At 37.6% G+C, this 12,137-nt stretch overlaps 1 protein-coding gene across 9 annotated transcripts in view; it reads left to right on the top strand.

The window, feature by feature from the left end:
- ATP9B (ATPase phospholipid transporting 9B (putative)) overlaps positions 1 to 12,137 on the top strand; it is a 286,760-nt gene that overhangs the window by 82,737 nt on the left and 191,886 nt on the right. For all 9 annotated transcript variants that reach the window (XM_042860452.2, XM_008164437.4, XM_008164435.4 and 6 more), the window contains one exon: positions 3,301 to 3,352. In XM_042860452.2, coding sequence (XP_042716386.1) covers positions 3,301 to 3,352 — 52 coding nt within the window. The remainder of the gene's footprint in view (positions 1 to 3,300; positions 3,353 to 12,137) is intronic.

Genomic DNA, 12,137 nt, shown 5'->3' with positions numbered 1-12,137 from the left:
CCGGTTTTTAGAGAGAGTCAAACTACTGAACTGGAGGAAGCCACTGACTAAGCAGCTGCAACTAGAGTTTAAGTGCCAAGCCAGCTTTTGACAACAGTAGCCTCTTTTGCAAGTGCAAAGAGTACTTTCCTCATTTCAGGTCATTCAGCTAGTTCAGTTTAATGACTAGTTCATTCAAAGTTAAGAGACCAGTTGGGATTTGGGAAAAAGCAGGAAAGCTTGTTTTCTCTCTTCCAGTGCATGAATAAAAAATAGGTTTGAGGATGAGATCTACTAGTTCTAAAATCTTGAGACACGGGGACCAGAAACATTCAGGTCAGTTTACTAACTTTAGATAATACTTCCTTAATTTAATAAATCAGTTAGTTTTAAATGCAAAGCAAGTTTTGATGGTTTTTTCTTATGTATCCAGCACATTTAAAATAGATTTATTTAATACAAAAAATTAAAATGCTGTTCTTATGCATTTTTAATTGATTTGAATTTCCATCCAAATAGAGCTTGACACATATCACAAGTAAAAAACGTAATCATTTAGTAAATAATGCATCATTCACCATTTTCTGACATAATAAAAATGTAAATATTAAAAATCTGAGTAAGTGTAAGCTAAGGTATATAATTGCTTAATTGTGTATAGATGTAATGTATGCTCCTGATTAGTAAAAAGCACCATATTTAGTGTAAAGGCAATATTTAGCTGAAAATCAACATATTGTAATTGTTACCAACAATGAAACTCAGTCTTTTCTTACAAAAAGAACTAAAAAGTACAAATGCAAAACATTTAATTATTTTAATTTAATTTAATTCATTTATTTAAATCAAGGTTTCCGGTTGCTGATTTAAATCCTGATTAAAGTCAATTATTTAATTTGCTTTGATTTAAATCAGTCCACACTGAAACAAACTTATCAAGGATTGTGGTGGATTCACCATTACTGGCATTTATTAAATCACTTTTGGATATTTTCCCTAAAATAAATGCTCTAGTTCAAACAGGAATTAATTCAGGGAAGTCTATGGCTTGTGTTATACAGGTCAGACTAGATGATCACAGTGGACTCTTCTGGCCATATAGTCAATGAATCATTATCTGTGAAAGCTGTGTGGAAAAACTCGCTAAGTGTCTTCATGCACTATGCGTGCTCAAGACAGTACATTTAGCCCATCACCTTATAGGAGTCCTAAATTTACTCAGAAGTTTAAAAACGTCAAAATTCTACTCAGGCCCATCACCGTGGCATGTATGCATCTTCCAGATTTGCATCAAGAAATGTAATTAGCATGTCACTTGTGTTCTTTCTCCGCAGCTTTCAGCTTTCCCAGGGGAAAGCTATGTGAGAATTACTCTTTAAGACTGAGGCCTGGTCTACACTGGGTGGGGGATCGATCTAAGTTGAGGAACTTCAGCTATGTGAATAACGTAGCCGAAATCGGTGTATTTAGATCTACTTACTGTGGTGTCTTCACCGTGGTGAGTAGACTTCTGCCACTCCCCCGTCGACTCTGCCTGCACCTCTCGTGGCAGTGGAGTACAGGAGTCAACGGGAGAGCACTTGGGGGTCGATGTATCTAGATGCGATAAATCTATCCCCACCCGCCGATCTGGTGGGTAGTGTAGACATGCCCTGAGAGTGAGTGAGTGTTTTTTTTTTTTCAGAGGGAGTATATGGAAAAATACAAAATGTACTAAGAAATGTACTGTGTAGTTTGCCAGTGGCATATGAATTGAATCTATCTATCTAAAATCAGCATTTGATTAAACCTCAAACTATGATTTGATGACTTCAGCAACTCAGCCAGAGGCTAGGAGTCTATTACAGGAGTGGGTAGGTGAGGTTCTGAGGCCTGCGATGTGCAGGAGTTCAGACTACATGATTATGATGGGGCCCTTCTGACCTGAAAGTCAATGAGTCTATGAGGCATAGAAATCCCCATAGTAGGTAAAGGTGGCCTGTGAACAGAAAGAAAATATTTTTTTATTTGTGCTGCTTTAGGATTGAGGCCTATGTATGTTGTCACTTCAGACCTAAATTATGCAGTAGGGAACTCAAAATTATGCAATACTGTGTTTTCTCTCTTCCTGCTACTCCCAGAAGCCCTTATTTATCATTCCTTTGTAGTCCAGTCCAGTATCCCTTACGGTATTTGTTTGAGAATTTGGAGAGAAAGAGATCAAACGAATGCCAGTGTGCTGCAGATTTATGTACTGACATACTGCATAACTCTATTGTGGAAGATGTGTGGTATGTTTATTTTTTTGTTTGTTTGTTTTTCAAATGGTGGGGGATTGGGAGATTTTGACAGTTGAGTAAAGGACAGTTTTTTTTTGAAACCCATGAATGTTTGGGACAGCCTTTCTGTATGCAGGAGATAGGTGTGGCTTTTCATACTAGAGAGGAAATACATCTCCTCTTTCTTTTCTCTTTTTTTTGGGGGGGGGGGTGGGTGGGTGGGAGGGGAGGCGAGGCAGGGACAGAAGTTCCCTCATCTCTAAAATGGGATAATAGTCCTGGCCTGCCTCTCTAAGGTCTGGTCTATACTACCTGCCTGAATCGGCGGGTAGAAATCGACCTCTCGGGGATCGATTATCGCATCCCGTCGGGACGCGACAATCGATCCCCGAATCGGCGCTCTAACTCCACCAGCGGAGGTGGTAGTAAGCGCCGCCGACAAAAAGCGGCAGAAGTCGATTTTGCCGCCGTCCTCACAACGGGGTAAGTCGGCTGCAATATGTCGAATTCAGCTACGCTATTCACGTAGCTGAATTTGCGTATCTTAAATCGACTCCCCGCTGTAGTGTAGATGTACCCTAAGTTGTGAAAACAAATCCAGAAATACTCAAGAGGCATGCTCTAGTGATGTGGTCCATATAAGTACCAAGATAGATACTTCAACTTGCACCGTGGGATCTACTATCCTCTCCCCAAACAAAACAAGTAAAGGGTGAGGGTTTGACACACTAGAATTGTTTTCTTTTTAAGATTTTAGTTGTTCCTTCAACATTACATAATTGTATTTTTTCTGACTGAAAACGACAGTTAAGATACTCCTTATTAAAATTCTTCAGGCATTTAAGAGATCCACTTATAGGGAGGATCTGAAAGGCTTTACTGTTTTATTCTATAATTTTTCCAAAATATTGATTTCTGAATTGCAAATGCTGAATTAAAGTACTTTGATAAATCCTATTTTAATTGCGTTTCAATCCAAGTGTGACCCTTAGTTGCTGATCTTACTGGACATTTGATTGGAATGATTTTTTTTCTTACAAAAACAAATATGCTTTTTCCCCAGAATCAACGAATCCCATCTGACATGGTATTTCTCAGAACTTCAGAGAAAACTGGTATGTTTAGATACTTTAATCATATTGGTTATGTTGGAGCTTTGTGGGTGCAGGGAATTTTGTTTGTGTGCTTGGTGTTTTGATTTAGAATGGTTATAAAGGTCTATGGTAGCAGATGGACCATTGATAATAGTGTATAAGCATCATTTTGTGAGCTGTGTGACATTTATGGACCATAACAAATCTGAGCAGATCAGGAATCCATATTATAAACTACAGTGGATGACACTTCTAAAATATGCTCCCTTGACTGAATGTGTTGATTTATTATATATACATCTCTTATATCTGGTACTCAACTACTTAACCCAGGTATTAAAGCAAAGGCAGACTGAGACTATTTTGTGTATTTGGATTAAAGATATGAATAACTGTTTGGTAGAATATGACAGTATGTATAAGGTATATATTTGATATGACCTTTTATCTGAATATATTGCAAATAAAATGGAAATAAGTACAGTTGCATGGTTTTTACTATATCATTACCAGTTCACTGATGTCATTGCATTCTATTCAATATGTAATAGTAATATGTGATTCTAATGGTTTATATAATTTTTAAAATTGACTTCTAAATGATTTAGGAAGGCTGTGAACAGCTTACTTGGAACAGTTACTGCTACTTAACACTTACTGTATAGAATGTCTTATACTGTGCTAACATTAATCTGCTGTGATTAGAGCTATGCGGGAACTGGCATATCTACTTTGTGGGCAACTCCATGATTTTAAAATTGGTTTTGTTCCAAATCAGAATAAAAAGAGAGAATTTCTAAACTTCCTTCTAAATGAATTTCTGGAAAAAAATTGCATGCATCCGAAGAAGTGGGTATTCACCCACGAAAGTTCATGCTCCTATATGTCTGTTAGTCTATAAGGTGCCACAGGATTCTTTGCTGCTTTTGGAAAAAAATTGTTTTCACTGAATCAAAATGTTTTGCCTCTGTTTCAACATTTAAAATTCTTATACTATACAAAATTTTGAAAGAAAGTAAAAATGTTTCACTTCAAAAATGTTGAAGTGGAATGTTTCAATCTTATCAATACGTTTTTTTTCTGGAATGATTTTTTTTAAAATTCACACATTGCCACAAGAAGTTTTGGTTTCGACAAAATAGCAATTTCCAGTAGAAAATTTTAAAATTTACCAGCTGTAGTTCTGACAACATACCTGTGAAATAAATAAGTAGTATTTATCCCCATTTTAAGAAGGAAGTCTATTTCAGAGCTTAACTATCCTTATGGTTAGAAAGATTTTCCTATTATCCAACCTAAATCTCTCTTGCTTCAGATTGAACCAGTAATTTCTTGGTTTACCTTCACTGGACATGGAGAACAATTGAACACTGACCTCTTTTTAGCAGCCTTAATATATTTGAAGATGGGTATCAGGTTCCCCCATCAGTCTTCTTTTCTCAAGACTAAACATGCTCAGTTTTTTAAACCTTTCCTCATAGGTCAGGTTTTCTAATGCTTTTATCATTTTTGATGGTCTCCTCTGGGTTCTTCCAGTTTGTCCACATCGTTCCTAAAGCGTGGTGCCCAGAATTGTACGCAGTACTCCAGCTGAGGCCTCACCCATGCTGAGTAGACTGGGAAAGTTACTTCCTATGTCTTACATACAACATTCCTGTTAATACTCGCAGAATGATATTAGTCTTTTTCACAACTGAATCACACTGTTGACCCCTATTCAATTTGTGACCCTCTATAATCCCCAGAGTCTTTACAGCAGTGCTACTTATCCCTCGTCAGTTATTCCCCATTTTGTAGCTGTGCATTTGATTTTTCCTTCCTAAGAGAAATACTTTACACTTGTCTTCATTGAATGTTATCTGTTGATTTCAGACCAATTCTCCAATTTGTCAAGATCATTTTGAATTCTAAACCCATCCTGCAAAGTGCTTCCAATCCCTCCCAGCTCAGTATTTACAAATTTTATAAGCATACTTTCCACTCTGTTATCCAAACCATTAATGGCAATATTGAATATTATTGGACCCAGGACTGACCCCTGCTCCACTAGATAAGCCCTCATGGTTTGACACAAACCATGGGTTGCTATCCCGAGTATGGTCTTTCAACCAGTTGTGCATCTACCTGAAAGTAATTTCACCTAAATGAGAGGTCCCTGATTTGTTTATGAAAATATCATTGGGGGGGAGGGGGAGGAGGACTGTCAAAAACTTTACTAAAATCAAGATGTATTATGTCTGCTGTTTCTCCTTACCCACTAGGCCAGTAATCCTGTCAAAGAAGGAAATTAGGTTGGTTTGGCATGATTAGTTCTTGAGAAATCCATGCTGGCTATTCCTTATAACCTTGTTATTCTCCAGGTGCTTACAAATTAATTGTTTAATAATTTGTTCCAGTATCTTTCCAGTTATCACAGTTTGCTTACTGGTCTATCATTCCCTGGGTTCTCTTTGTTCCCCTTTTTAAAGATAGGTACTATGTTTGCCCTTCTTCTGTCCTCTGGGACCTCATCCATCCTCCGAGTTCTTGAAGATAATTGCTTATGGTTCTGAGATTGCATCAGCTAGTTTCTTAAGTATTTTGGGATGAATTTCATCAGGCCCTGCCCACTTGAATACATGAAACTTATTTAAATATTCTTTAACTTGTTCTTTCCCTATTCAGGCTTATGTTTCTTTGCGCTTATTGTTAATATGAATTATGTTGGTTGTCTGGTCACCATTAACCATAAGTGAAGACTACAGCAAAATAGGCATTAAACACTTGGCCTTTTTGATGTTGCCCATTATTAGTTCTCCTTCCTCACTAAATAGAGGATCTACACTTTATTTAGTCTTTCTCTTGCTCCTAATGTATTTATAGAACCTCTTGTTATTGCCTTTTATATCCATGGGTAGGTGTAACTCAGTTTGTGTCTTAGCCTTTCTAATGTTGTCCTTACATGCTTGCGCTATTCTATTCCTTCCTTACAATTTTTCCATATTTCCACTTTTTGTAGGATTCCCTTTTGATTTTCAGGTAATTGAATTGCTCCTGTTGGAGCTATATTACCATTATATTCTTTCTATATTTCATTAAAGATGGCTGTTGTACCTTTAACATGTTACTTTGAGAAACTGCCAGATTTCCTGAACTCCTTTTTCCTTTAGCTTTTCTTCCCATGCATGCCTTCCTTGCGTGCATTGGTGGTTGAAGTAAGTATATCAGTAAACCATCTGGAGAAGAATGTATAGGCACTCCTAGAAATCTGTTCATCTTTATATTGGTGGAAGGATCTAGAAAACATTTGCACGGGAGTGCGTTTCTCTACCGTTACCATCCATGACTCTCGTAACAGCATGAGTTAGGGAGCTCATGTGGACCATTTATAGACTCAAGGCTTCTGGTTTCATCTAGAGGCCCAGCTATTACACTTAAACATTCTCAAGTTGAGAACAATTCTCAGGAGATCATCAATTCAGATCTTGACAGACAATACCATAGCCATGTTTTACATCGATATGAAGGAATGAGATCTATTCCCCTTTCTCTGGAAACTATGTAGCTGTGGAACTGATGTATCAGTCACAACATAAATCTAGTTGCTCTCCAGTTACAATACCTACAGAATGTTTTGGCTGATCATCTCAGGAGACAATTTTCAAGCAATCACAAATGATCAGTGAAGGATGCCATCATTGAAGAAATATTTACTAGTTGGGGACAACTGTCCATAGGTGTCTTTGAAATGTCAGAGAAGAAATGGTTAAACTTCTGTTCCATGAAGTGGAGGAGACTGGACTACATGACCTCTCGAGGTCCCTTCCAGTCCTATGATTCCAGAGGGAGTTAGAATCAAGGGTCTCTAGAAGATGTGTTCCTGATCCCCTTGTCACCTGGTCTCATGTACACTTATCTTTCAATTCCTATAATCACAAGAGTAATCAGAAAGTTCAGACAGGTTTCAGCAAAGATGATGATGCTGGGTCTAGACTGTCCAAGGAAGTTCTGTTTTTTGGACCTGAAGAACCTCTCAATTTACCTAATAGTCCAGCTGCCTCTCCAGCTGGACTAGATATCGCAGAAGAAAGGCAAAATTATTTACATCTGACTTTCCTGTTTCATACACCATGGATGCTGGATGGTTGTCATTGTTACAGAGAAGTTGCTAATCGTACATCCAAAATATCCATATAAATATCAGAAAGGACTCCACCAGTGCTACCAAGTGGAAAAAGGTTACAATCTGGGCTAATTTATATCACAGTTGTAGATCCCAGACATGCTGTGGTTTGCCTATTATCATTAGACATCTGGAATGGCCAAGAATCCACTTAGGCTTCCTTCCAATTCAGGCTCTCTGTTTTCTCCCATTCCCCAGTAGCTGGATTGCTTATCACCCCCATCAGACAACCTACACCTTCTTGGCATCTAAACATTTTTTGATGGGATTGATGGATCCCCTTTGAGCAAGTAGCCCTCTTTTTCACTGGTCCATTAAAACAGTGTTTTTGGTTGCAATTAGATCTGCTAGAAGGCTGGGAAGTTCCGATCTTTATGGCAGGGCCATCTTATAGTATATCCTACAAAGAGAGGGTAATGTTGAGAACTCATTCCAAGTTTCTGCTCAGAATAGCTGCTGATTTCTATCTTAATCAGGTGATTCACCTCTCTGTTTCTTTTCCAGCCACACTGTAATAAAGGGGGAAGCTAAGCCACAAGCTTTAGACATGCATATGCTGCTGTCATTCTATCTAGACAGGAATGGACCATTCAGAGTATACCCTAAATTATTAGTAGTTTATGGAGAAAAGATGAAGCATCAACAAATTTCTACCCAAATACTTTTTTAATGAATTGCTAACTGTATCAGACTGTTAAGAATTAGCCAAGCTTAGACCCTCCAGAAAGAGTCACAGCCCGCTCCATGAGGGCTCAGGCAGCCTTGGTAGCTTCTTTGAGGTTTGTGTCCATCATAGGGCAGCTATGTGGAGTTCAATACATAACTTCATACAGCTTTATTCCATTGTAGAAGTATCATGATCTGATTGTCCTTTTGACAGAGTTATCTTAAAGTCAGTATTTAGTTAGACTCTTTGCGCTCAGCTCCATAAGACCAGATCACAGCTTGAGAGTCCCCATCAGTGGAATTTATATGGACAAGCACTCAGAGAAGAAATAGTTATTTACTCTACAGTAATTTTGTTTCTTCAAGATGTGTTGTTCATAAACATTCTATGACCCACCCAACATCCCCATTATTACAGTCTTAAACACCTGAATTCTGTATCAGTGAAGCAACCGAGGAGCTGTTGTAGTCCCTTTATGACCTCAGAGGCATGAGGACATTTTCAGGGCACATGACCCCCAATCCCCCAATGGATACTGCTGAAGAAAAGACTCCAAACTTGACTGCTCAGGGAGCATATGCAGTGTCAGTGGAACGTGCAGGGACAACACATCTCAAAGAACCAGAGTTACTGTAAAGTAAGTAACCATTTCTTCCTTGTCTTGTGCTCCAGTCACTAGACTACTGTCCCCTCTCCTAAATGTTGGTAGGGAACACTTTTCAAGAAGGAAAACAATTAACCTCCATGTCACTGATCAGTATTCCTTAGCTTTGTGAGTCCCCACACAATACCATTTTGACAAAACCAGTCTTTTAATGCAATATGGTAAAGCAATAAATTCACATGTAACTTCTGTAGTCAAGAATGAGCAGGTGCTGGTGATCATTTCGATAAAGTTGTGCACTAATTAAAAAGTGTTCAGTATAGTATAAGAAGAAGTGAGTTCAATAAAAACTCCAGTGAATTTCTTTATTGGAGGAAAATAAACTTAAAAAATTCCTATTACAGAATGAAAATTAAGTTATTGTTAATGTCATTTGGAGATAGATTTTTGTGTAAACATGCAACAGATAAACCAGTTATATTGGTGTTACACTTTTTAAAAAAAATCTGAACTTCAAACATATGGCAGTAATTGCTTTTTGAATACGGAATAAACACTTATAAATCTATAATTGGTTTTCCTGCATGTTGGTGTTTTGAATGATTGATGGTTTAATTTATTGTTGGCACTTTAAATACTTTGTTAAAACATTTTAGTTTTAACATATTTTGATGTTTTATATGTAATTCATCTTCTGTACTATAAAACAGTTTACTTTTTATAGCTTTGTAGTAGTTAGAACACCATAGTTAAGGCAAAGAGTTGGTAGACTCTTCTATATCTTCACAAAAATCTTCTTTTGGGGGCTAAAATTGTTCATTTGTTTCTTTTCTCTATTTATCCTAACTATATTTTTTGAAGGAAAACACTGTAGTGTCCCTTATGTTTAAGAAATAAATAATAATAAATAAAGCAGTTTGAATTATAACAGTGTAATTTACAAAATAGAATCTTAAGCTATTCTGATTTTTTCATATATATGTGGTATCCTTGTAGAGATGGGTACCAGTGGAGTGTGCACTCCCCCGATCCTCCTTGTACAAATAAATCCTAGGAAATCCAGCTTCTCTTAAGAGTTCTATAAAATAGAAGTTGCATTTTAAGTGTAACAAATTAACAGATGGTTGTGATTCAGCTTAACAATATAAACTGTCCTTTGGTGATTTTTATGCATGGCTCTAACTCTCTGTGGGTCAGAACAAAAACAATTCATCTGATTTCTGATACCTAAGTGCCAAAAAAAAAATTATGAAGAAAGAAAGTCCAGTGAATGGTGTTCTCTGTCCACTTCTTTTCTGACAGTCTTTAAAGTTGTTTCTCTTCTTCCTAGTAACTGGAGACAGACCAGATATTTGGTTCTGACTCTAGACTTGGGACTGCTCCACAGGAAGAGCAGCCACATTTTTTTTGCCTTGAAACCTGAAGAGATCGTATGCTCCAGTTCTCCCTTTGTAGCAGATCCTTTCACAGGATATTTATGGCTTTTTTTAACTGAAATCCCCCAACTTCATTAAGAATCTTCATTAGAGTTTCTGAGGAAAGTTTTTGTAAGGCAAAACCATATTCCTACCCACAACCATCTCAGAAATGGCAGGCGGACAGCAAAGGGAAGCAGGAGAGCAAGATCTGTGCCCACATCCTGACCCTTCACCAAGCAATCTCCTGAAGGCAAGTGTGCAGTCAAGGTCCCAACTGGTTGAGAAGATTGTGGCAAAGCTTCTCTCTCAGCTGATGTGTAAGACTGGTGAATAGTCTAATGTGAAGCTCAGCTCTCAGTCAGCATGTAGGCATGGTCTGTGGTGAGCCAATGGAGAAAGTTAGGGGAGCTTTCCTGTAGCTGAGACTAGGCCAGGTACTCATGGTTTGGAACTGTCATTTTAATGAGCCTTTTGTATTGCTGCCTTTTTCTCTAATCTGAGGACTTTACAGGATCTGAAGCCTCATGCTATGCATATCTGTGGAGATAAATTCTATTTGGATTACACTAAAAAAACAAACAGCTGTTGATAAGTTTTCAGAGTCCCAACAAAGGTAAGGTAAGAGTGTCTAAGACTGGAATTTCTAGTTAGGTTTTGTGATTCGAATCTGCCTAGAATATGAGAAACAGAGCACGAGAGAATGGAGTATGAATCCCACAGAACAAATAACAGGAACTTTGACCGATGGTTTTTTTAAGGCCTAGTTTAAGCACAATTTTTTGTTGCAGTATGTCAGTTGAAGGTGTAATTTTTTTTATGAGCATAGTCATATGGCACAGCCCTGAGTGTAAATGCAGGTACACTAGAATAAATGTGCTTATACTGGTAGTTTATTCTCCTTCCCATATGGCCAAATTTATTCTGTCTGAATTATTGAACGATGGGAGATGAGAGAGTTAATACAGAGGTAACCGTGTGAAAATAATTGAAACTATTAAAATAGACTTAGCCCAATTGTAAAAATGTTTTCCTATTTTTTTAAAGTACTTGTGCACCAAGTTTTAGCCAGGAGGACATTGTAATTTGGTTGCAAAAAATAAATAGTGTTGAAAAATGTTTAGTAATGGAAACACCGACACAGCCTTATCTATAGTGGCACAAATGGCACTGTTTAAATAACACTTTTGGGCCTTAGTTACTGACTATACTTAAGTCCCAATTTTTATTTTCTTTCCTAAGTGTGGTGCTATAAAAATGAAGTGTTAATTGTCTTTGTAAATTAAACAAGTGCCCACTGATTACTCTAGAAATTTTTAAGTAATGGCACAAATTCTGACCCTTGGGAAACAAATGTGTTTTCCTATAAGTGGGTAATTTAAAATGCCACAAGAAGAGGAAAGAACACAAAAAAACAAGAAACGAAATGAATACAGTAATGCAATAGTGTGCTTTTCTATGTGGTAAAATAAGCAAGTACGTATGGAGAAAATTGTTTGAATGTTATGGTGAATAATCAGAGAAGTAATTACTGGAGCTATTAAATGGCAATTTCCAAGAGTTTTTGCAAAATGTGAATTCAAGTTGAGAGATATCACTGTTTGTATAGGGCTGCATCACTCCAACATAACAATATGATACTCAATGACTTTATTGGTTTAAGTGAGGAAAGGCCAGATCTTGATCCAGCAATACAGTATAAAAACTTGGGCTAGCCATCTGAGTACATACTTAATGGGTCAGGTAGAATTTCACTTGGATGGCTTGCCTGAGCTGCCATCCATGCCTCTGGGGCCACATTGGTATTTTTAGCATACCTGCTCTAGCAGAACTATTCTGTCTACCCATGCTGGGAAGAACCCTCCCAGCTTCTGTGTAGATATACCCTTACTCTTAGGTTCTCCCCTCCCACCCCCAGAATCCCCCCCTCTAGCTCCATACCACCAGCTGTCCAGGCA

The sequence above is a fragment of the Chrysemys picta genome, chromosome 2 (genome assembly GCF_011386835.1).
Source record: "Chrysemys picta bellii isolate R12L10 chromosome 2, ASM1138683v2, whole genome shotgun sequence".
Taxonomy (NCBI): domain Eukaryota; kingdom Metazoa; phylum Chordata; order Testudines; family Emydidae; genus Chrysemys; species Chrysemys picta.
The sequence above is the reverse complement of the archived record's forward strand: the minus strand, read 5'-3'. Positions and strand labels throughout refer to the sequence as shown.